At 36.7% G+C, this 24974-nt stretch overlaps 2 protein-coding genes across 3 annotated transcripts; one reads left to right on the plus strand and one right to left on the minus strand.

Annotated features, from left to right (window-relative positions):
• Positions 1 to 2753: 2753 nt before the first annotated feature.
• LOC139696333 (transmembrane protein 223) lies at positions 2754 to 5335 on the minus strand. Its single transcript, XM_071595052.1, has 3 exons — positions 4767 to 5335; positions 4546 to 4688; positions 2754 to 4463 (listed from the first exon to the last, which is right to left on the minus strand). The coding sequence occupies exons 1-3, from the start codon at positions 5251 to 5253 to the stop codon at positions 4314 to 4316; spliced, it is 780 nt and encodes a 259-aa protein (XP_071451153.1). The 5' UTR covers positions 5254 to 5335; the 3' UTR covers positions 2754 to 4313.
• A 93-nt stretch (positions 5336 to 5428) lies between these two features.
• Uba2 (Ubiquitin-like activating enzyme 2) lies at positions 5429 to 24405 on the plus strand. 2 transcript variants are annotated; one of them, XM_071594999.1, is made up of 14 exons: positions 5429 to 5595; positions 5702 to 5856; positions 5941 to 6094; positions 6658 to 6791; positions 12422 to 12489; positions 15294 to 15542; positions 16893 to 17011; positions 18630 to 18759; positions 18867 to 18979; positions 20612 to 20716; positions 20856 to 21026; positions 21357 to 21439; positions 21593 to 21681; positions 23762 to 24405. In XM_071594999.1, the coding sequence occupies exons 1-14, from the start codon at positions 5455 to 5457 to the stop codon at positions 23947 to 23949; spliced, it is 1899 nt and encodes a 632-aa protein (XP_071451100.1). In that variant the 5' UTR covers positions 5429 to 5454; the 3' UTR covers positions 23950 to 24405. The 2 variants fall into 2 exon arrangements, with proteins under 2 accessions (XP_071451100.1, XP_071451101.1); XM_071595000.1 differs by lacking the exons at positions 5429 to 5595; positions 5702 to 5856; positions 6658 to 6791 and having other exon boundaries at positions 5944 to 6094.
• Positions 24406 to 24974: the final 569 nt, after the last annotated feature.

Raw genomic sequence — 24974 nt, forward strand, 5'->3', positions numbered from 1 at the left:
TTAACCCTGTTCACTGAATTAAGGAGATGCTTGTACATGTGGGTTTTTTCAGTGTGTGGAACTCTTTGACATTTGAAGGAATAGATAAAAATCATTCTACACCTAATCCATTGAGGTAGGCTGGTGTCATACAGAAAATGAAGTCACCGAATTCACATTTAAAACCAAGTCACCCAAAGAAAAACTGCTGCCAAAAGGTGCAATATATATTACATAAAAAGGATTATCTGAAATTTGGTTTTGTTTACATCGATAATTCTTCTAAGCTGCAGAGTGCCTTATGCCAGATAAAGTAGTCAAATGAAGCAATATCAAAGTGAGTTATGCCAAAACCTTTCCACTAAACATCCTCGTTGCATACAAGAAGGGATTAAGATTATTGTAAAAGTCGACAAATTCAAATTTATTCCATGAGGCCAGCCTCAACAACTGCTTGAGCTCTAGTGCAATGTTCAAGTCATAAAGTTGGTAATCAAAAAAACCTCGCACAATTTCTGAAGCATTCATTTCACTGACTGATGAAAATTTTGTGAAAATCGTCCCTGATATTGATGGAAGTGTGGGAAATTAAAACGTACCATCTGTTCAATGAAATTCCATGGTATTAAAATTTCTCTAAAATAAAAAAATCTGAAGCTAAGAAAATGCAATGTTGAATTTTTACAATATAACAAATTATAAATTTTTAGCCTAAAAAAAAGGTAAGGATCATTTGGCCAGCCACAGCTTGTGTGCAGGTTAATTGTGGACAATTTGGTGGTGTGAATGACAGATTAAATTAATAATTAGCTATATTTTTTTTGCAATTACAATTGGCTATAACTAGTCTCTATCATCCATCTAGATCAGAGGTTTGTCACTCCAAATGCTTATTAATTAAATTAAATTTTTGGGAATAATGAAAGGTTTTTTACAAGAAAGATTGAAATTTCATCAAACTGGATTTGGACGCAAATATTAATTTGGACTGCTATTAATTAAGCTGGACAACCTTACTTTCAGGCATTATTTATTAACAAAATATCAAGAAAAAACAATAACGAGCAAACACCATTTTGCCACGAGATGTGAACTAAGTTTTGCCATGGGTGAAGTATCACTCACCTAGCAAGTAATTCTTGTTCTAAACAAGTCTGATAAGAAAGTCTAGAAAGTTTTATTGCTCCAACTACACTTAAAAATCACTTGGCACTGTTATCTTATTAAAATGATGTGCCATCGCTAAAATGTTAATATCTCTGTCTCATATCATTGAAGTTTTCACCATTCACGAGTTAAAATAATTTGAAATTGATTAACACAGTTATGTTTGTAACCTAAAACTACAGTTATCAGCCCAAATGTTGGTTTCATAGGTGAAGGTAGAGCTCACTATGCACAAAAACCTCGTAAGTATTAGAAATTCAAACCTAAGAATGGGAGGGGTACAGTTTCTCTACCTTTGTCTCCTGTGGTTTTCCAGGAAGATAATTGAATAATAACACAGCTTGGGTGAGGTTGTCCAAAGCCACTGGGAATCAAACCTAGGCCTTGTGATCAGTAGCCAAACACTAGGCTGTTTCTTGGCGATATGGTGGAATTACCCTTTTCCACGTCAAGGATGTAAGCCATCTTCACAGTCGAAATTATTTGGAGCATCACATTTTATAGTTCAGAAACATACTTAGTCGCCAAGGCAAACTAATAATAGGAGGCTTTTGACATGTGGTTGTGGAAGAAGATGAAAAACGTGAAATGAACAGAAAGGGAAACAAATGAAATTCTAGGCATGGTTGTGAGGGTTGGGAGAAATTTAATGAATGGGAAAAATCTGTTCACATGATATACTGGGAGATAATGGAATGTTGAAGACAGTGCGAGAAGGGAAGCAGGGTAGAGACAGAAAAGGAATAGGCATGCCAGATGGAATGAAGGGAGGTAGGAAGTATGTTGAGTTGAAGAATAATCGACTGTAATGCTTGTTAGTGATGTGTTACGAAGGGTTTAAAATTCTTTAGTCCCTGGACCCATCCAAGAATTATCTTGATTATCCCAAAAAACATCTGCATATGGAGGATACAGGCTCAACATCTACTAATAACGAAATGTAGATGATTCTGATGGAATGAGTAGAAAAGAATACCAAGAATAAGCACATGGTATTTACACTAACAGGATAGGAACAATAGGGGAAAGCTTGAAATAACTAAAAAATACAGGAGAAACAATAAAAATATTATGTATGGAGAGTATTACATAGGTATTGGTTACAAGGGTGACGCTTAAGATTCAGCATCCTAAACATAGGAGTTAACAGAAAAGTACAAGTTACACGAAAAATTTGTATCTAGAGTCAACATGGAAATATGGTAGGATCTATACCAGCAGCTATATAAATTTTCAGAGCTTTAAGCCTAAAATGTGATCAACTACTTGTGTAATTTGAAAAGACAATTCATTTATCAACAAAACAGTTATCTGCACAGAGAAACCCAAATAAATATCAGTGTAGGGCATAAAAGTAGACCTTAGTAGTAAATATCCTATGCTAGATCACAAAAATATAGTATGAAATGTGGCATGGATGAAGATAGCATAAAAAATGCAAGATATTGGGAAATAAAAAATACTTCAAAATACGAAGATTGACAAAGCAAGAGGAATAATGTGTGGATGTACTATCAAAAATTGAAAGGAAGAATTTTTATAACTTGGTAACAAAATGAGGGATGAATTTCGCAAGAAGACTTAATCTAGTGCAAAACTACCTTCAAAATATTTCAAGTTTGATAGGAGGAAGAGTTAAATTTCTCATGTAGGAGGATAGTCCATAGGATCATTGATGGAAGACTGTAAAATAAGGTGGTGAGTATTAGTTGGATTTAGAAAGCACATATCACTCACAGGAATACGCATAAGTTAAATGAGGGCGAGTGCAGTATGAATTTGGAAAAGATTTTGGACAAGAGCATGCATATTGAGAAGGATATTAGGTCAAGAGTTTCACTGAAAATAATCATCCCCAGGGAAGGTTGAAGTGATGACCAGAACTTTGATTGGAGACAAAGGAATTTTTTAAGAAAAAGGAGAGGAATTCAATGACAAAGAACACATTTTGAGAAAAGAAGATTCATGAAGGATTTACATAAATCTCTGATTTGCATTGTGAAAGGGATCATTCACTCCACAGACATATTTCCCCCTAAAATGCTAAAAAAAATTTGAACAAATGATTTAGCACCCTAACTAGAAGATATTAAATTTTTTTTATTATAAAAAGGCAGTGTGTTACAGCTTAAGAACATTGGGACTGACAGAATAGTTCAGAGTGATGCTTGGACAGCCTTAACTGAAATCAAGGCTCAAGATTTTCTGGATAGCAAAACTTCATCATCATCAAGGGTCATCAATTCAAGTTGATTTCTAGCAGCTGTCCAAACTATCCTGCTCCTTGCCAATCTCTTTAGTCTCCGATATACCATTGCACCAATGTTTCCCATTACTTGCTCCTTGCACTTCATCTTTGTTTGCCCTTCCCAAAATTAGAAACCACAAAATGAACTGAAATCTCCACCCTAAATGTGTGCGTCTTACATCACATAGGGCTAAGATTGAGATGAGCTTCACTTTTGCCTATTGAAACAAACCTTCAGCACAATAAGTGGCGGCATGCACATTAATATCTCTGACTTACTTTTAGAATGGCCAATGCCATTTCTTCCCAACCCAGAGCTACCCATAGCAGAGGTGATATCCTTACAGCATCTCCAACAGGGTGATAAAAATACTTTGACTAACATTTCAGACCATTTATGAGGAGGGGGTTGAAGTGATATTCACTCAATTACACTCATCAATATGACAAATAATAATGTTCATGATTGAATTAGATGAGCTAAAAGTTGCGTGCCTTTCTGAGACTTCAACCCAGCATATCTATTTAAGTCGCCGAGGTCAGTCTAGGCCAGATAAAACAATAGTTTCATACTAAATATTCCTCTCTAGAGAAGAATTCCAATTACTAAATCGATAATCTGAATAAAAGGTACTCTATGGCTTCTTGAAAATACTATGACATTATTTCCAACGTTACATAGTTTTCAGTATATAAAACTTCTTAATGTTTCATTGATTACTCACAGAAAAGATTGGATGGGGAGGGTAAAGAACAATAGTAATATTTACTTGGCGTACGCACACTTGTCATTATCACAATCAAAACAATTGCTGTCACCGGAGATTTAAAAAATATGCTATGATGTAATGATTTTTTTAATTACTTTTTACCATTTACTTTAAAACTACATATCTGCGCGAATGACCACAACTAGAAGTTAAAGTAAACGTTTCAAACCAGCTGTGCTGTCAAATAATCGTGCATTCTTGAATTCACCTCTCATGTCAAGCATGTAATACATCAAGTGGCCTTTAACCTTGATTGGCAACTGTACCCTTGCACTGTTACGACTTTCTGCTGCGCTAACCTGGAAACGGGGGAAATATTTCAAGATAGGTAGACGTTTACAATATGTGCCAGGATAAGTAGTTAGAAATAATGATACTCACATTTTCTAAACCGACTGTCAAAATTCGGTTGGTCCCTAGAGGTCCATAAGTAACGAAGGACACGCTCTTTCCTCCCTTCCTTAAAATTAAGAACCTCACGGACTTTAGAGTGAACATCCAACTGGCTGATAAAATGCCGTAACCTAAAAGAACAAAACAATTATTGTGACAATAATTAAAAATAACGTTTAAAATGTCTTTCGATTGCACCTTTATCCAACCTATGATGAAGCAAAACACAGCAAGAGAATTCTTGAATTTATTCTCTCCCAGGTTTATTCTTCTCCAAAACGGTTGATCCTCAGCATTGCGTTCGACAGGAGCATCACGAAGTTTAGTGAAACAAAAATGGCTGAGGTAGCTCCAAAAGAAAAACTGACAAAGAGCAAACGCATTAAGAATCCTAAAAAATCTGGGGTTCTCGTATTTGAACAAAATGACATCCTTGGACACTTTAGTGTTCACATCGTATGGTGAATTCTGTGTGTGTAGTCTTAGTTTGGATGCCTGTCGATTATTCATAAAACTAAAGTTAGGAGCATTTGCACAATTTAATCGCCACCAATTGATTTTCTGGTAACACCCCACCGGTGAGGAGTGGTATTTACAAGACACATACGAAGTGGATAGCCTCTTGATGGTTATTGTTCTCTGGGAATAAATCAACCCCTTTGTGGCGGCATAGCCTCTAAAAATATACGAAGTCATTATATTGAAGTATTACAGGTTTCCTTCATAAACAAAGAGTTCACACGTTCCTTTTCTTCACGTTAAAATCACCGGCCATTACATACACGCGCAACGAGTTTTCTTTGTTACTATTTCAGGTGTCGCTGATCGCATTAAGGAAGCTCTGAGAAGCTTCAAGACGGCTGGACGTAGATGTATGTGACTGTTTAGAACGGAATCATGGCATGCACCTTTGATCTTCTGGAAAATGATCTGAAAGAAAAAGCAGAGCAAGCAAAAGTATTGGTTGTAGGTGCGGGAGGTATAGGCTGTGAGCTCCTGAAGAATTTAGTTTTAACTGGATTCAAAAATATAGAAATAGTAAGTGTCGTTGAACTTCATTTGTTACCGGTTCATTCCCGCTTCTTTGAAATGTTTTGCTATACCATTACATATTGAAGGTTCATTTAATATTTTTGTATCCCAGATTGACTTGGACACGATTGACGTGAGCAATTTAAATCGGCAGTTCTTATTTCAAAAAGTTCACGTAGGGAAATCAAAGTCTTCCGTTGCCAGAGAAAGTGCGTTGTTATTCAACCCCACTGCCAACATAAAGGCGTACCATGACAGTATTACCAGGTAAATACCATGTTATTTTGACTCCTGGGGAGTTAAAAAGATGCTAATTTTATTTAAATGCAAATGTTGTACTTTTTCATTCAGCACCACATACAACGTTAATTTCTTCAAACAATTCTCGCTCGTAATGAATGCTTTGGACAATCGGGCAGCCAGAAACCATGTGAACAGGATGTGTCTTGCCGCTGATGTACCCCTTATTGAGAGTGGCACAGCCGGATACAGTGGTCAAGTTGAGGTGAGCATTCAAAGATATGTTAAAGAAAATCACTGTCAGTTCATGCAAGTTCAGTAATTCTAGTCATAAAAATTATTTGTGTCTTCTTTGGGAAATGCAGGTCATTCACTAATTCACACGACATGGAAATCATGTTCGTGATGCCAGTTTTTAGCCAACTGGATAATGATGCATTCCCCAGCTTTCTTGCGTTAATAATTGTGCAGCAGAATTATCATGAAATGTCATTAATTTCTCCACGTGTATTAACAATCATATTTTGCTTACATATTAGCATTTCAATTATGCACATTCGAGGACTGAATTCATCTTATTGCCCGTGATTGGAATCACAAATCACTAAAACAAGCTGACAAAAACGGTAGATATGTGTCATCTTTAGTACACAAATGAAAAAAAGCTATCATCATCATACTCTCTCGTGTCTATGTTAACTGTTTGTGACATAACATTTTGAAATCCACCGAATTTAATTTATTTGCCATGTTCATTTCCAGTAAGACAGTTATACCCTTGCATCCGATTATGTTGGCAAAAGATTGTCTAAATTATTTCAATTGCAGGTCATCAAAAAAGGGCTCACAGAATGCTACGAGTGTGTCACTAAACCTAGTCAGAAGAATTTCCCTAGCTGCACTATTCGAAACACTCCATCAGAGCCCATTCACTGCATTGTGTGGGGCAAACATTTATTCAAGTGAGTAAGGAACAGTGCATGTGGGCTTATCTACCATTCGTTTTCATTTGTGTGTGTTTATTTTCAAAATGAATAAATTTATGCTAATTTTCTACTCTTCTTGATGAAAAAGATTTTTGGGAATTGATGATAACTGTATAGCTTCTGCAATGCAGAAGAAGGGACTATCTAGTCTCAATCCCACCCCAATAAAGTTGTTTTTTTAATATAACTTTATAATTGGTCTTGTGGCTACAATTGTTAGTAACCAGGATGAATTATGGCTGCACAGTAATTTAGGGGGAAAATTAAAGTTTGGAATTTATTAAACACTTAATGAGAAAAAGATTACCAGGAATATGATGCAATTGATAATTAAATTATCACTCATCCTGGATGCTTTCTTTTTAGTTAAGTTAAACCTGGTAAAAATGTGTAACTCATGAGTTAATAGATGTTAAAAAGATGTTCCATACTTCTTACAAACATGTTTTAAAGTAACCAATAAGCATTATTATTAAATAAAACAGTTTCTGGCGTCTCTTGGTGGAAATTCTTCATATGAATTAAAAATTAAACCACTTGGCTTTTCCACGTAAAAAACTTTTATTTACGACCTAGGTTTCGTTATGGTATAACATCATCAGGTTTGACCTGATGGTTGGTTGTAATGGATCATAATTTCTAGCAGTGTGACTGATGGTTGAGGCCGAGACTTTGTGGAAATCCATTTCGAACAGGAGTTTCAGAAATAACTTTGCAGCTTCCACATAAAATAACTTATTTATTTTCTACTAGTTTCGCTACACTGTAGCATCTTCAGGAACGTACAAAGAAAATATTCTTTTTTCACACATATATATACTAGTCCAAGTTGGTGTGGGTTGGGTGGGTGGGGGGGGGGGAAACTGACGCGCTGCCTGGGTGGGGGTGGTCAGAGTGGGTGAGAGTGGTTGACTGTGAGTAGCGGGGGCTAGGGAAGGATTATGGAGGGACGGTTATTCGCAGGGGGGTAGATTGGCCGTAGGCGTCATTAGGGATGAGTTGTGGAATGTCCAGGAGAGGGGAATGGAAGGGAAAGAGGTGGTCGTTTGTTAATGTTTTCTTCTCCCTTAAGGCGGTTAAGATCTCCAATTGTTCCTTGATGTCCAACCTCTTTCCTTTCTCCTCTTTGTGTAGTAGCTTTGGTATGAAGTCTGCATTGTGGCCTGCGTTGTGGCCTGCGCTGATGAGGTGAGCTGCAAATTGGGAATTCCCTTTTTTGGTACTGAAGTCCCGCTGATGTTCCGCTGCCCGGACACGGAGGCTCCTTCCCGTTTGTCCTATGTAGGATGCCGCGCAGTCCGCGCACTCCAAGCTGTAGACTCCACTTTGGTCCAACTTGTTAGTGGAGTCCTTCACTTTGGGGAGCAGGCTCTTCATATTGTTTTCACTGTAATATGCCGGTCTTATGTTAAGGTTAGTTGAACAAAGTGGAATACTGGTTTCGCTATGTAGACGATATACTGTGCCTATGGACGGGAACCACAAGACAACTTAATAACTTCTTACACCTCCTCAATTCCCTAAACGACAACATATTCACACTGGAAGTGCAAGAAAATCAGAAAATTAGTTTCCTCGACCTAACCGTGTCCATTGAAAACGGAAAACATGCCTTTACCATCTTCCGTAAGCCAACCTGCACAGAACAAGTCATACACGCCTCGTCTAAACACGCAATAAACCAAAAATTGGCAGCATTTCATAGCATGCTACACAGAGCACTCAGCATACCACTGTCTAACGAAGAACTCACTAAATAAATATCCCTCATCAAACAAATAGCTATCAATAACGGCTACACTGAGACATTAATTGACACATTATTAGACAAAAAAACGAAAAAAGTTAGCCATAAAACAGTTTTACACTCCCCCTCCACCCACCGAAAAAGAAAAATGGCGACGTATTAGATATTTAGGTCCTACCTCCGGAAAAATAGGCAAACTCCTTAAAGACCTTAACATAAGACCGGCATATTACAGTGAAAACAATATGAAGAGCCTGCTCCCCAAAGTGAAGGACTCCACTAACAAGTTGGACCAAAGTGGAGTCTACAGCTTGGAGTGCGCGGACTGCGCGGCATCCTACATAGGACAAACGGGAAGGAGCCTCCGCGTCCGGGCAGCGGAACATCAGCGGGACTTCAGTACCAAAAAAGGGAATTCCCAATTTGCAGCTCACCTCATCAGCGCAGGCCACAACGCAGGCCACAACGCAGACTTCATACCAAAGCTACTACACAAAGAGGAGAAAGGAAAGAGGTTGGACATCAAGGAACAATTGGAGATCTTAACCGCCTTAAGGGAGAAGAAAACATTAACAAACGACCACCTCTTTCCCTTCCATTCCCCTCTCCTGGACATTCCACAACTCATCCCTAATGACGCCTACGGCCAATCTACCCCCCTGCGAATAACCATCCCTCCATAATCCTTCCCTAGCCCCCGCTACTCACAGTCAACCACTCTCACCCACTCTGACCGCCCCCACCCAGGCAGCGCGTCAGTTTCCCCCCCCCCCACCCACCCAACCCACACCAACTTGGACTAGTATATATATGTGTGAAAAAAGAATATTTTCTTTGTACGTTCCTGAAGATGCTACAGTGTAGCGAAACTAGTAGAAAATAAATAAGTTATTTTATGTGGAAGCTGCAAAGTTATTTCTGAAACTCCTGTTTACTAGCAGTGATATGAGGGCTGTTCAGGAAAGTGGACAATCGTTATTTTATTTGAATAATTTGTTGTGCAAAATTATTATGTAGCGTAATAAACTAAATTACAGTCAAAATGACCTTAGAACAACCAGGTCAAAAATTGTTGCTTTATACCAGTATATTTCAAATAACACTTTTCATTGTTTAACAACAAGCACATGGTTTAGGGCATTTATTTTTATCTTAAAAATGTCTATAATAGCATTGACCATATTATTCTTGAAAATAAGCTTGATTGCATCAAAATGGTTAATCCTTTTGACTGGAATCTCTTCTGGACAATGAATCAAAATATGTTAGCTATACCCATGCCTGTGGATCCATACTTATCAGCTTCAACCCATTTGAAGGCGGTCACTGTTTTATGTTCTACAGGGCACCATCCATAGCCCTCTATTATTTGTTTTGATCATAAATGGTCTCCCTGATTATTTCACTCAGAGAATTGTATGCTGATTATTCCTCCAGCCTAATATGTACGTGTAAAAATTCTGGTTTGAACAATTGTGTTATTACAACATATAGACATTGGGATGAGGAAATCGTGTGGCCCCAATAAAATTATTTTGAACAATGATAAGACTTCCTGTATTCATTAACATACCATGGAAGCATCTCCTTTCAATTTTGCAACTATTAATATCCATTTCTCGGTATCAAGTTCAGTAAAAGAATTTGGGCCCTGGATACATGAAACACTGGACTGGACTATTCAGGTGCCAGAGTTTACTAAGATACTGCCAATTAGTATATTCATGACCAGTATATCTATAGTACCTATTATCACACTCATTATATTGTGCTAAAGTGCATGTTAACTTGGCGTATGGCATTATATTGGAGGAATTCATCCATTTATTTTAAGGCCTTTCCATTAGGAAAGCAAGCAATGAAGGCTTGTGAGTAGAATATCTGTGCTGCTCTAAGCCACTCTTGTTATCCCAAAAAATGTTAACTCCTCCTTCGGTCCTCATGGTTTCATGTCTCTTCTTGCCCTCTTTGTAGAAATTCACCCTCACCTTTTCCCTGTAAATGCTAATGTTCATTATTATCTCACCCATGGGACAAATAACATTTAATGCAATCAGCATTCACACACCCCCTGCCTCAAGGAGCCACATCACTCAGTATCTGTTATTTTTAGTTAGACACCTCTACATACCTGGCTTCCTGACAGGGCCCGGGTTCGAAACCCAGTGGCATGGAATATTTTTCAGTGGTATCTTGATCCCTACTTGAGGTGCTTAATGGAGGGCACTTAGAGTGAGTATGTCCCCGTCCGGCCCATCTGTCGGATGGGACGTTAAGCTGTGGCCCCCTTGGCACCTTTCATTAAGAGTAGGCCAATGCCAACACTGGGTTTCTCTCCACCCTTCATCCTTTCCTGTCCCTCCCTACTGGCACGAATGACCTGAGCTGTTGGTCGCCTTCCCTTAATACTACTACTACTCTACATATCCAGCCCACTTCATCTTTGCACCCTTTTTAATGAAAGCTAATCACTGAGAGCAAAGGACACTAGTGTAATTGAATATTTGGAAGATAAGTTGTTAAATAGTTATTAATATGTTGTGTGTGTGTTCAAGATGATATCCATGGTTGTATGACTCTATGGAATAGGAATAAATTATTATTATTACTATTATTAAGCATGTTTAATTTGGCTATGGCAATGATTGAGCAACACTGTGTTGAAATTTTGCCTTAGCCTGAACCAATCATTGGCCGAGACCTATGTAATGGAGGCTTATGAAGCCTCTTCTTCCATATGGCACAGCTAGAAGATGGTTTGGGATGTTTGAAAATTTTCAAACATCCCAATCAATTTCAAAGGAAGGTGGACCCCTGAGCTCCTCTGCTCTTACCGAAGTAAACATTAACATTAATAATGCTGTTACCATTGTGAGAGAAGCTCATAAAATAATGTTAAGGATGCAATCATAATATTTAAAATTTTGATGGGTGCCACCCACGTATTGGTCAAAGAAAAATTGTCCATGAGATGTTTGTGCTTGGTAAGTTCCACAAAATCCACACTGTAATAATGATTATCTCATGGAAATCTGTATGAAGTTATTCCTCATCATATTTAGATTCCAACCTTAGCCCCATGTGACATTTTACGGTTCCTCCATGTGAAGAAAAAAATTTTTGGAAAGTTCTTTTTCGTTAGAAGCAGATGTAGTCAAATTGAACATGTTTCAACTTACAACAGCTGCTGCTGATGTAATACTGGAGTCAAACAAATGAAACCTCTGCCACACATGCATTACACATTAAGCTAATAATGTGTCGGGATTAATTTTTTCTCCGTAAAATCATGCAAATAAAGTTAATGCTCACTCCTCATTGAGCAGCCCTCTGACGTCCTGGTATCTAGGTATAATGGGTATCATGAGTGTAACCCTCATTATAGCAATTATCAAATCAAACCACCTCACTCCTATCTGACTCTATATCTGGATATGAATTCAGTCGTTTTCGGCACAACTTTTGAAAATTCATTGTCATTGTACAACTTTGTAATATTTGCCCAATTATGTTTAGGAGTAATTTTGTAATGAAGGTGACCTTGGGTATGAGCATGGATTTATATGTAAATTTTAGGATATGAGAAGAGGGAGAGAAATGTGTGGATTGGTTTGTGGTGTGGCAAGAGAGGTACCTTTGAATATGTGTTGGTTGTTGAGAGAGTTGATTGCTTCTTCCAGAAGGGAAGAGAGGAGATTGGGAAATGCTTTCGCCCAGTGATCATGTATTTTCACAAAGTTGAGCCTGAAATCATTGAATTCTGTCTGTGCTGTGAAATGTTTTCTTGATACATATTTTGAAAATGAAACTTTCTATCTGCCAGTGCTGTAAAATTCATGCTCTCTTAACTGTTTATTAGTCAACTGTTTGGAGAAGATGACCCGGATGAGGATGTTTCACCTGATACAGAAGATCCTGAAGCTGTAGGTATGTATATTTGAAGAAAAATATTACTAATTCATATAGACCATTTCCCCCATGGGGAATGGATTATTTAGATATGAAGGTCTTGGGTTTGTCAAAACCAATTTATTAAAATTATTATTAACTGTAAAAATGAGGTTAGAAATTGGGCATTGCTTTCTTTAGCAGCTCATGCTGGCATCACTGGAAATGCATATCCGAGGGGGCAAGTAAATAGTTTTCACTAATCATTGCTGAATTGGTTGGCACCAGGAGATGGGTTTACTATTTAATAGAACAATCTCAAAGGTATTTTCTTGAAAGTTGCTGAAAAAATTCATGAAATGTGCATATTACTTGTTGAAACAGGAAATGTAGTTTTAACTAGTATAATCCATGCATAGGGTGTGATTTGTAATCATGGTTATTACAATACATACCAATTATGAGGGAAATGGCACAAAGAGCAACAATGATTTTGATTGTTCCTTGTGGCATGCATTTCTCTTAAAAGCATTTTTACATAAATTTTCATCATGTGTCAATGACAAAGAGTTTAGGAATTTGACTGTAAAATATCGTCTACATCATTCTTATCCATAATTCATTTGGTTAGTTAGTTTTGGATGGGGGTAATCTAGTGGATGAGAGTTTTAAGTATGTTTGAATTCCACTATTATCGAATTATGTTATGTATGCAAATAAGACCTTATTCGTTAAAATTGGTTATTAGTGTATTCATCTCTTTCTCATATCTGTAGAAAATTTGCATACAACAATCACATTGTTTGACACTGCATGATAAAGTAATTTCCCCAAAATATGAGAGATGAAAAAATAATGCAATTTATCGCTTGATAAAGATTTATTTTCGACTAGTTTCGACGTACTACATCATTTTCAAGTGAAGCTCTCACTGCACTGGGTCCAATATCTATATTAAATGTAGGATGTGGGGAAACCAGGGTGTCTCCATGTGGTATGAGGGGTTGGAGGAGAGGCGAATGGGAAAAAGCAAAGCTCTTTAGGATGGGATAAAATGGGTAAAAGTGGCAGGTGGAGATTGAAGGCTTGTAGAGGAAGAGGAATAGACAAAGGAGAGGCGACACCATCCTCCTCCTCCGCACACCATCGGGATGATGGATGCCATAAGGAACCCAGATAAGAGGAAAAAACATCTCATCGCTACCGACTGGACTCGCCATACTCCGTTGTCTATCCATCATCGTCTACAAGCCTTCAATATCCACCCACCTCTTCAGCCATTTTCTCCCATCCTCAAAAACTTTGTTTTTTCCTACCTGCCTATCCTCCAACCCCTCCCAGAACACGGAGACACCCTGGTTTCCCCACATCCTATGTTTAATATAGATATTGGACCCTGTACAGTGAGAGCTTCACTTGAAAATGATGTAGTTCATTGAAACTAGTCAAAAATAAATCTTTATTAAGTGGAAAAGTGCAAGACGTTTTTGTCTCTGTCATTATGGAACAGTTCTACCACAGCACACCTAAATCTGTAATTTATATTTATAATATTCCCATTTAAATGGGTGCACCGTGATTTCTTGATTGTGATTTCCAGCAGTAGGTTCATGTTTATGCATGTCTTTGTTCAAAGCAGAATTCATTTATTTTGGAATAAAAAAAGTAAAAAATAATTTGCTAGTAATGATTCATTAGCCTAATAGGATTGCTGCCTTCAGTTAAATCTCTTAAAATGTGTTGTGGATATAAAATTATACGAGGGTCATCCGGAAAGTAGTACCCGTTCGTGCCGCATGAAGTGCTGACAACGCGAGTAGCCGCTGGACGAGGTCAGATAGCTTCAGTGGCTTGTCTGCCTTCTCTGAGCCAAGTTGCGTGACGCTAGCATTGCCTGTGTTGTTTCTGTGATTGTTTACAAAGTTTAAAAAAATTGAGAACGCCGCCAGTTGTGAAGTGAGGGCAGTGATTAAATTCCTCAATGCAAGAAACGTTCGCCCATGTGATATTCATCGCCAATTAAAGGAGGTGTATGGAGACAATGTAATGGACGAGTCGTCTGTTCGGCGGTGGTGTCGCAACTTCAACATGGGGAGGGGGAACACACACGACGATGAGCGTTCGGGGAGACCGTCTGTCATTACAGACCAACTGGTGAGCTCAGTTGACGAATTCGTGAGGAACGATCGGCGCGTCACAATTGATGACATCTGTGAGCATTTTCCCAATGTTTCTCGAACAATTGTTCATGAAATTGTTAAACACCATCTGCATTATGCAAAAATTTGTGCAAGATGGGTCCCTCGCGTACCTCAATGAGCTGGCGGCGAAGGACTATGCAGCAGGAATACAGAAACTTGTCACACGTTATGACAAATGCCTTAATTTTCTTGGAGATTATGTTGAGAAGTAGTTTAAAGTATCCTCTTTCAAATAAAATTTTTTATGTTTGTTAATATTTACTTTTGTGTCTTTATTTCACGAACGGGTACTACTTTCCGGATGACCCTCATAGAAGGATTTATCAGGATGATTCAAGGGTTAAGATCCAATGTTAAGATACAATGGTATAGTACTTCTCAGGATTGCTACAAGCCTGGTAGATGTAAATGTTGGGGAAGCTGACTGTGAAATTGAAAATAAATCATTTCACTGAGTAATTAGAAGTTTTCACCTGAAAAAAAGATAGCCAGGGAAAAACAAGAACATATTTGATGCTAGGGCTGTAACAGTCTTCATATGTTGTTCATAAGTCTGTCTTAATTATTGATTAATCAGTGTTGATCACAATGCCCTTAGCTCTCTTGAGCTATTAAAATGTAAACCTTTTGCATTTGATGCAGGTGATGCTGGTCAGAGGGCATTGGACAAGGTGCAGGAGCAGAAAAAAGATGGTGAATCGGCAACTGATGCAAAACCGGTTGTGGATCGCAAGTCTACTAGAGAGTGGGCTCGCTCTTGTGGTTATGATGTGAAACCACTCTTTCACAAATTGTTCCATGACGACATAAAATATCTTCTCTCACTTCATCACCTCTGGGAGAAAAGACGACCACCTACCCCACTAACTTGGGAAAACCTTCCTGATGCAGGTAAGATGCACCACTTTTGATTAGTGCCTTTGTTCTGACACCTTGGTGGGTGCTTTGGATAATCCCTCCCTTTCAATAATTCTTGAATTTGTTAGTGTTAAGTTTTTTTTCTAATTGTTCCCCCACTTTCCCATGGATGAACATCTTTATGCTCCCATGAAACTAAATTAATTTTTGCCAAATATAATTGATTCCACTATCGATGATGTTGATTTAATGGTAGCCAGCTAATGCTGAACAGAGACTAGGTGAACTTCCCTTCTTTTCTGTAGGCATAGGGTACTAGTAAATATATACCAGTCATTTTGGCTCCCTATTGAAGCTGAATTTGGTACATAACTACTCAGATTACGTTAAATTATTTTAAAAACAATTAGTCACAATAATATAAGAATATGCTATTGTTTTCATGAATGAATACTCTCAAATTATTTCTTTCTAGGCTCTTGGTTTCACTACTGTCTCATAGTTAACATTGTGATACAGAATGGTGTACAAGTAGTCATGCCTACTGAATACAGCTTCACTATCAGGATAATGTAATTTCTTTGGGAAAGGTCTTGAACTTCCATTATTATTCCTCAGTGGACAGTTAATTTAATGCTATAATTTATATTCTGGTGCATTAAAAAGGCCATGTATGTTAAGTGTCTAACAAAGAAAGTGAGCATGTAATGCATGCCAAATGGGCAAGATATTTTAATAATTGATTCCAAAATGATGACCTATTAGCATTTGAAATTTGAATAGCACCCTTTTTTGTTTCACTTAGCAATGGTATCTGTGGATAATGAATTAAATGGCATTTATAATAGATTAGACGAAAGATGAGAATTATGTATATTTTGTAATAGCACTTAGTATTTGAAACAACTTGAAGATGGGTATTTGAACAGATTTCGATTGCCTTTGCCATAAAAAATATATTTATAGTTATAAGATCTTATGGTTTACTTATAAGAATTCTTATTTAATTTAATCGAAAAGCAATCTCCAGTCTGAAACAAACATTTGTGGGTGATTAGATGTAATCACAAGATTAATTTTATCATGCATAATTTCTTGATTTTAAAAATAATCAATAATACATTGAATTTTTGAATTAATCTTATGGGCCTTCTTAGTTTTTATGAAGCTATACCAAAACTACTTTACTGCTGTGGAACAGGGTTTATAGGTCTGCAATTTATTAAAAGCTGTGACGTCCTATTGGGTGCCAATTTGTGCTTTGTCGGAAGAGGCAAAGAAGTGTATTGTGGCATAGTCTGTGTCCATCTAAAGCCTACCTTAATTGGTAGGACACATGAAAAAATATAATATCCTAGCCTTGTCATTGATTTCAATTTTCAGTTCCTGGAAGTAGTAGGGCTGAGACACCAACTGGGTTGAAAGACCAGAGAGTATGGAGCATTGCTGAATGTGCTGATGTATTTGGTGATTCTGTCAATAGCTTGAGAAAACAACTTGAGGTTTGTGCTATTGTGATAATTTATTTTATTACATGTCTTTCCATTGGAGAAATTATTCCTTTTTGTTAAGTGGAATAATTCTGAGGCCTCGAAATCTGATTGTTACAATTATTGCCATTTTCATAAGTGGACTTATCAGGCTCAAATTCATCTTACTCGTCATACATCTATTAGACATGCTTTTGTGGATTTCCATTGCAATTGCAGCTATTTAGATTTAATTTGTGTGACAGAAGTTCCCATACATTAAACAAACCAAATGATTCCAGATTCGTCCAAACTAAAAATTCCAGGGCTCACGTTGCTCATAAAAGTTCTCTATTATGTATAAGATCATGTAAATGCCCTTTGTCACCCATAACTAGTGTTTTTTTATTTAATGCATGAAACTTCATAATTTGTGCTTTTGCCAAAAGTTATTACTTGAATGTCCACCTGAAAAATGTAAATTTTGGATATTAATTGCCCCTCTATTTGTAAACAAAGGAAATTATAAGATGTGGGTTACATCATGCACACTTATGGTGGGAATTCCATGATTTAATAATGTTAATGAGGTGAAAGTCATCCAATTTTTTTCCGGGACTGGGATTAGAGAGAAAGATTTGGCTGAGCAGAAAATGTGGGCTTTTCTATTCCACATATGCTCAAGTGTCATTGAAAAAAGGCCTTTCTGGAATGCCGTAAATTCATGACTTGAAAAAGTGATCATTTATTTGACAAATTCAAGGAATGTGGAAGATATCTCAGTAGTAATTTAATTCTGTCATAAGATGTTGTTCCTTTCAAGCCTCTAAAAATTCAGTGTAAGAGAATGCTTCAGAGGCTTAGTTGGTTTAAGCACTCAGCCAGGCATCAAGAGATCTGGGTTCTATTCCCAGTCTAGACAATTGATTTTTACACTTTGAAATGGATGCGTTTCAGTGACCACACAATTCCCAAGTCTTGATGAGAATGCAACAATGTTTAGATTGTTTCCGCGTATTCAAGCAAAGTATTCCTGTAATGCACTCACATATATGTACTCAAGAAAGGCACTGGTATTGATGGCTAAAAATAATACTAAAAATAAAACATCTTTATTGGTGAGAGATTGAGATTAGAAATTCTCTTCTTTCGTCTTACCCTTGAAACAGATCTAATCCGGAGCACATAACATGCAAGTGCTGTTCAACCACAATTTCTTTCCCATAGTTCTGCGAATTCTTGGAATTTCATTGAATTTCCCAAGAGATTTTAGAATTTAATTCCAAAATGTGTGCCAATTCATAATTTTTATGGTAAGCATGGTGGTCATAGTCTTAAGTAATGAGTGAATATACAGTTCAGCATAAAATATTGCTTGCTTCATTAAAAATGGGTTAAGATCTTTCCTTTCCCAAGACTGGGAACCACATAATATTTGCATTCAAATTGTTTTCAAGTTAGCTGGATGAAAATCTGTATTTATATGCTGCTCATATAATATCGTGATTATAAGGAAAGCTGCTACTTTGAGAAGAGACTTCATACAGTGAACTCAAATTATTCCTGGTGTTACTAATTGGTTTAAAATTGAGTAATTAATAATGTTATTTTTGTTCATGAATGTGTCCTACAGATATAGTTTATATTGCAGAAAGAGGGTGAAAATGGTGTGCTGATTTGGGACAAAGATGATGATGTGGCAATGGATTTTGTCACAGCCTGTGCAAATATTCGTGCCCATATTTTTGGCATCGCTCAGACTTGCCGTTTTGATGTAAAGTGTAAGTAATGATTTTATGATCTCTTGGAGGTTCACTAAGTTAATGGACATATTATGTGTGAAATTTTCATTCTTTTTACTTATGCCTTTTGTTTTTAACACTCACAGCTATGGCTGGGAACATAATTCCTGCAATTGCTACCAGCAATGCAATAATTGCTGGTGTAATTGTCTTGCATGCTTTGAAAATCCTTCACAACAGAATAGAAGACTGCAAATCGGTAAGTATCAATCATATCTAATGAGCTCTTTTGTGATATTAATAGTAGTAGTAGTATTTATGGGAGGCGACCGACAGCTGAGGTCATTTGTGCCATTAAGGATAGATAGGAAAGGATGAAGGGTAGAGAGAAACCTGGCGTCTGCATTAGCCTACTCTTTACAAAAGGCACCAAGGGGTCCGCAGCTTAACGTCCCATCCGACGGATGGCGTATTCGCTCAAATTGCCCTCCACAAAGCACCTCAAGTCGGGATCAAGATGCCACTGAAAAATATTCAACATCGCCGGGATTTGAACCCGGGCCCTCAGGGTGGGAAGCCAGTACGTTAGCCCCCGCACCATCTCGATCCCCATTATTAATAGTTTCATGAAAATGTTCTTTAATGTAATTATTGTTGAACAAGACTAATGAATGTGTGTTAAAAGTTTGACCCATTGTTCGATGAAAGGAAGTTGAATATTTTTGCTGTTGTCATTTTACAAGTACATATAAGCATTTTAAGCATAGGCTTGCGGAATGAACTTTCTTGAACTGGTCCATGCAAACTCCAGAGATCTGAACACCCAATACTATGAAGATCGCCTAACACTATTAAACAAATTGTGTGTTTAGAAATTTAAGTGAGATTTCTTTAAATTTCTGTTTTTTTAATGTTTGTATTTGGTTCAGTAATGATTTTCTATAGTTCAGTTTGGTTTATATGATGATTGAGCTGTCATTGGATTAGTATTTGAGTATACCTCATCTAAACTACTAATTCATTATATGTTTTTGTTTTAAATAAATACATAATACTTTTTATCATTATTCTTGATTGGCTCTTCCTTGAATATAAATGTATTTCTCCATCTGAGGATGAGCATGGCTATCAGTCATTATTAAAACATTATGTATATGCCATGATTAAATGTAAAGATTTAACTCGATGGAAATTCACTTTTTGCCGGAGAGGTTTCATTTCATTACAAATATTTGCATATATGCCATTTTACTCTAATTCAGAAAAAAAAATATTGGCCCTCAACCTGTAAAATAGTTACGGAGCAACTGTGCGATCTTTTTTTCGTGTGGAAAACATGTTCTGTTATCATCAACAGATGTCTAGGCGTAGGCTTTAATTGCGATGAGCAACATAAATGAAGATCTTTGTGTATCAGTCACAATTGAGCACGTTCCGCATTTTAGAGAGATGACCTTCATAGGGATGTAAATCAAAGGAATAAATTAGGCAATTAATTCAAATATTTCCAGTATGTTGTTCTTATTTTGCAGTGTGTAATAGGTAAAACCTCTGCTGATGGTATGAGTCAGTCAGTAAGTTTTTCTGGTGTTGAACATACAATGATATATTTAATATAGTGCAATGAAGTTGGTGAATTCTGGACATGGCCATTGGTGCCATATGGTTTGCATAACCTTGCCTAAATTTGTGGCTTGACTAAAAGTTACTCAGGCTCTCATTGGCGTAAGAAAGGCTTTCAGAATATTAATGAAGGGGAAATGGCATTTGACATGGCTTGGATGCATGCATATCATTTCAATATATTTGGAATTAATATATGCATTATAAAATCAATCAGTAAAATTCATCGCAATTCCTGTTTTGCTGACCTCATGTAATTTATTTTCAGGTGTATCTTCGCTTGCAGCCAAATCCAAGGAATAGAGTGTTGGTGTCTGAGCAGGTTCTCAACAAACCAAATGAAAAATGTTATATTTGCTCCCCCAAGCACATGGTAATGATTTTCTATTCTCTCAACAGAATTGTATGTTTTAGTTCTCTTCAATACTGTCAAATGTTGTTGTGAATCTTTTTACATTTAACTATAACCATGTTCATCCATAGACTCTTCTGAAGGATGTTGTTTTTTTTAGGTGACCTTGTGCGTTGATGTAAACAAAATGACTGTTGGTGCTTTGGAAGAATTGGTTCTGAAAAAAGGCTTGCATATGGTGGCACCTGATATGATGATACATGGTCAGGATTCGGTCCTCATTTCAAGTGAAGATGAGGAATTGAATGAAAACAAGTCAAAGACATTGGCAGTAAGTTTTTTGTACTTTGGTGCTTACATATGTGCATTTTGGCACACAGCATATTTGTACTAAGAATGCATGTCTTTTTAAAAACTTCATTTGTGTTAGTGTTGATGATTAGTTAAATATGAAAAGAAGATAAAAAATGTATGTCTAGGTACATAAGTTTTAAGTAGTGAGGTCCTTCGAGAATGTTCCATTCAGAGATTGTTGTTGTGTTGGTAATGGCATTTAATATCTTTTTGAATGCAGAATGTTTTTTTCTCTCAAAAGTTTTGCCTTTCCCTGCTTTAAATGCATTTTGATTTCAATTGTAATAGCAACCTTCTCTTCTTTTAGGACTGCAAAATTACCGATGGAACCATTCTTGATTGTGATGACTTCCTACAGAATTATGATCTTAGCATAACTGTTTGTCATAGGTAAGCACCTTTCAGTTTATTAGTAGCATACCTGCATTAATGGCCGTATTCATTTAATATGATTTTTCAGTAGTTATTAGCTATTTAACATGAAATTGCATTATAAATTGCCTTCTGGTATGAATGAGTAATGGAAGTGGATTTGATCTTCAGGGAAATTAATAGAGATGATCCAGAGTTTGTTATTACAAGTGATCCAGATGTGGTAAAACCTAGAGAAGAAGCTACAAGTAAAAAGCCTGGTGAGTAAAATGGGGAATGTGGGGGGTGTTCGTGATTTGAATTTTATTCTCAGTTAAAATTTAACATTAATTATTCATTTGGCTAGTATTAAAACCGCAGTTCTTGCAAGATTATTGAAGATGTTCTGCACACAGAATTACAAACATACAAACTAAACCACTAAATAAACTAAAAGTTTAATTAAACCTTGAATTACAATATCTCCATCTTAAATTATCCATAATTGTGACTGCATTAGAATGGTGATAATTACTAAGCGGTTAAACTTTTTAATCATTCCTAAACCATGGCTAGGCGACCATGAATGTAGTGATGACTGGTTTTCTGTGAGATGTCCCCCTGAAGCAGTGACTAAAAGAAGTTTGATTTTAAAGAAATTTTCATTTTTATCGTCTTAAATTAAATCTCTTATGAGTTACTCAAAAATCTTTTTTTATTGATTGTCTCCTACCCCATCAAAAAGCCTTCTAAGGAAATTAAGAATACAAAGTAACTTTCCACTGTCCTTCATTAGCGTACAACTGGTTTCAACGCTCAAGCGTCATCATCAGGTACCTCGAGGTACGGTACTTGATGATGACGCTTGAGCGTTGAAACCGGTTGTACGCTAATAAAGGACAGTGGAAAGTTACTTTGTATTCTTAATTTCATTAAAATGAATTTCCACAAGGTTGAGCCAGGAACAGTTGAATATTTAAAAAGCCTTCTCTTTCATGTATCAAGGTTGGTGGTGACTTTGCTTTAAAAAAGTCAGGTCTTGGCTTGACGAACTTTGTTTTAGGCATTTATACAAGGCATCCTGCCTAGTGACCTATTGAGCCTGCTGGTACTAATACAGGAGTCGCCATTTGTATGGCATAATCATTCATAGACGTTGCCGATGGCAATTCTTCTGTCACAAGAAATTTCATCAAAGTGCATTGATAGAATGCTTATCTTTTTTATCCATTTTCTCGGTATGAGATATATCCAGGTGACCAGTTAGAGATAACAGCTTTGCTTGGTGTGTGTTCGTTCTAATACATATTTATATGTATTTGTTAATCTATTGTATTAATGTTGGATTAAGGATAGATACCAACTGTACACTATGTATGTACAATACATACATTTCATAGCTTTGCCTAAGAAAATTTGCCTAAAAGTCCCAGACCTCTAGAAGCTGCTCTTCAATTCCACATACATCTCCCTTCAATCTCAATGCAACTATTTTAGAGTGTAAAATCATTCTCCTTGACCGGGATTTGACTCCAGATCCCTTGATGTCCGGCCGAGTGCTTAAGCCAATTAAGCTATCGAGGCATCCTCTTAATTGAAAAAGTGATTTTTATTTTCTCATTTTCCTTGTTCTGAAAAGTGATTTTTTACACTGAAATTGTTGCATTGAAATGCAGATTAGCGGATGACTCCGTTAAAAGCTACTGTTGCAGCATCTCCCACAGTTTCTTGGAATTTCCCGTCAATCTGTTTAACATCTCTTAACCTTTTCCTACCCCTACCCCTTGCTAGCCTAATATCCTTCCATCTATCACTGTCATTAAAGTGTGGATTTCTCCAGACAACTCTCTCTCTCTTTTCACCTACCATGCCTAGTACTTTTTTGGTATCCTATCTATCCATTTAACCTTTTACATCTTAAATTTTTGTTGTCCCAGGTGTAACTCTGTGGAATTTGCATACCATATTGAAATGTAATGAAATAATTGACTTTGTAATTCCACACTTTTCTCACACTTCCACACACACAAAGTGTGTGGAATTACAAAGTCAATTATTTCATTACATGTCAATACTTTTACATCTTCTTTCAGGGACCAAGATTCCGAGCTGTTCAAATTACACTCCATTCCAAAGTTACCACTGTTCTTTTCTTAACCTCCTTGCATTACATAGCTGTCATCAACTCTTTTGTAATTATGAAATCTGCTTGACTGGGTGGAACATAGATTCAATGTTCCTCTTATCCAATTTTACGAAAGAAGTGATTGATCTATCACCTTGCTTCTGTGCACATCTAACTCTAATGTTGTAATATTTAGAAACAAAACTTGTCTAACAGATAGATTGGTTATTTTTCAGATGAAGAGGATGATGATGACCTGGTGTGCATTGGTGATGCAGTGACGGTGTCTGATTCAGATGAGGAGCACTTGCCTGCAGCTATAAAACGGAAGTGTATGCCAGGCGACAATGGAATGGAGGACAAAGGGAAGAGCAAGAGGTTGAGGGTTGACTCAAATGCTGTTGATGAGATAATTATCATGTAACTTTTTTACTTTTCAAATGTTCATCCTCGGCTGAGGACTTAAAAACAGAAACGTCTCCATTGAAAATACTCCATGTGATGAATTATTTGAGATTCCAGCAGTCATTGCCACAGATCATTTCGAGTGACTTGCCTCTTCACATTTCTTTCATAAGAGTAGTTGAGACACCCTTGTTCATTGGAAAAAATCTACGTACATTTTCAAAGATCTCCAATTCATTTTGTATTTTTCATTTACACAGTTCAGAAAACATATTACTACTGGCCTGTGTTGCATTGGTAAATGTTCAAACTATTGGCTGGTATCCAGTTTCATTTCCACATCATAGTGATTATTACATTTTTTTATTTCTCAGCGTAGATGGATGGTGTGTGTGTTGTGTTTATTTCCTTTTGTTAAAATGCAAATTCACAGTTAAAGGCTAAGTTCGTTTTTAATTTATGCAGTACCCAAGAAATGGAAACTTTTCATCTTTATATACATTGTAATAGAAAATGCATACTATTGTTTGTAATAAAAATGCTGCATTACCAAACGTGTTTTTATTAGATTTCATACAAATAATTCAAATTCTGGAAATATTACCCAGCGAGAGTTGTTCCTGCATAGCTACGGAGTGGGTACTATTAAACTTAGAAATTCACTGAAGAATTATGTACTCGACTCTCAGATAGATATATTGAAACAACTTCATTACACCAATCCCTCTACAAAAGAAATTAACCAACAGGTCTTAGAGGTTAAAAAACTGAAGAGAAGTTTTCAAAAACAATGGTGCATGATAAAAGGTAGATCAAGCAGTTAAGTTCTGGGCCTTCATTTTTGAGCTACTATTCCAAATAACCTCTCAACAAGAATTGTCAGCCAGATACAAAACAATTTGGGGACATGAATACTTTTGAGAAATTCCAAGAAACTGTGGGAGATGCTGCAACAGTAACTTTTAACGGAGTCATCCAATAATATACATTTCAATGCAGCAATTTCAGAGAGAAGATTCACAGATTTTATGGGCAATTATACAT

This window comes from Hetaerina americana, unplaced genomic scaffold (assembly GCF_022747635.1).
Source record: "Hetaerina americana unplaced genomic scaffold, ioHetAmer1.1.p SCAF_7, whole genome shotgun sequence".
NCBI classification, from domain to species: Eukaryota; Metazoa; Arthropoda; class Insecta; order Odonata; family Calopterygidae; genus Hetaerina; species Hetaerina americana.

Bases quoted from the DNA above. Each gene is read 5' to 3' on its own strand.
- Uba2 (XM_071594999.1), top strand. From the start codon at position 5,455: ATGGCATGCACCTTTGATCTTCTGGAAAATGATCTGAAAGAAAAAGCA. The intron at 5,857-5,940 runs GTAAATACCATG...TTTTTCATTCAG, and splicing joins TACCATGACAGTATTACCAG to CACCACATACAACGTTAATT. The intron at 18,980-20,611 runs GTAAGTATCAAT...ATTTATTTTCAG, and splicing joins GAATAGAAGACTGCAAATCG to GTGTATCTTCGCTTGCAGCC.
- LOC139696333 (XM_071595052.1), bottom strand. From the start codon at position 5,253: ATGACTTCGTATATTTTTAGAGGCTATGCCGCCACAAAGGGGTTGATT. The intron at 4,689-4,766 runs GTTGGATAAAGG...TTGTTCTTTTAG, and splicing joins TGTGTTTTGCTTCATCATAG to GTTACGGCATTTTATCAGCC. The intron at 4,464-4,545 runs GTGAGTATCATT...CCCCGTTTCCAG, and splicing joins TGACAGTCGGTTTAGAAAAT to GTTAGCGCAGCAGAAAGTCG.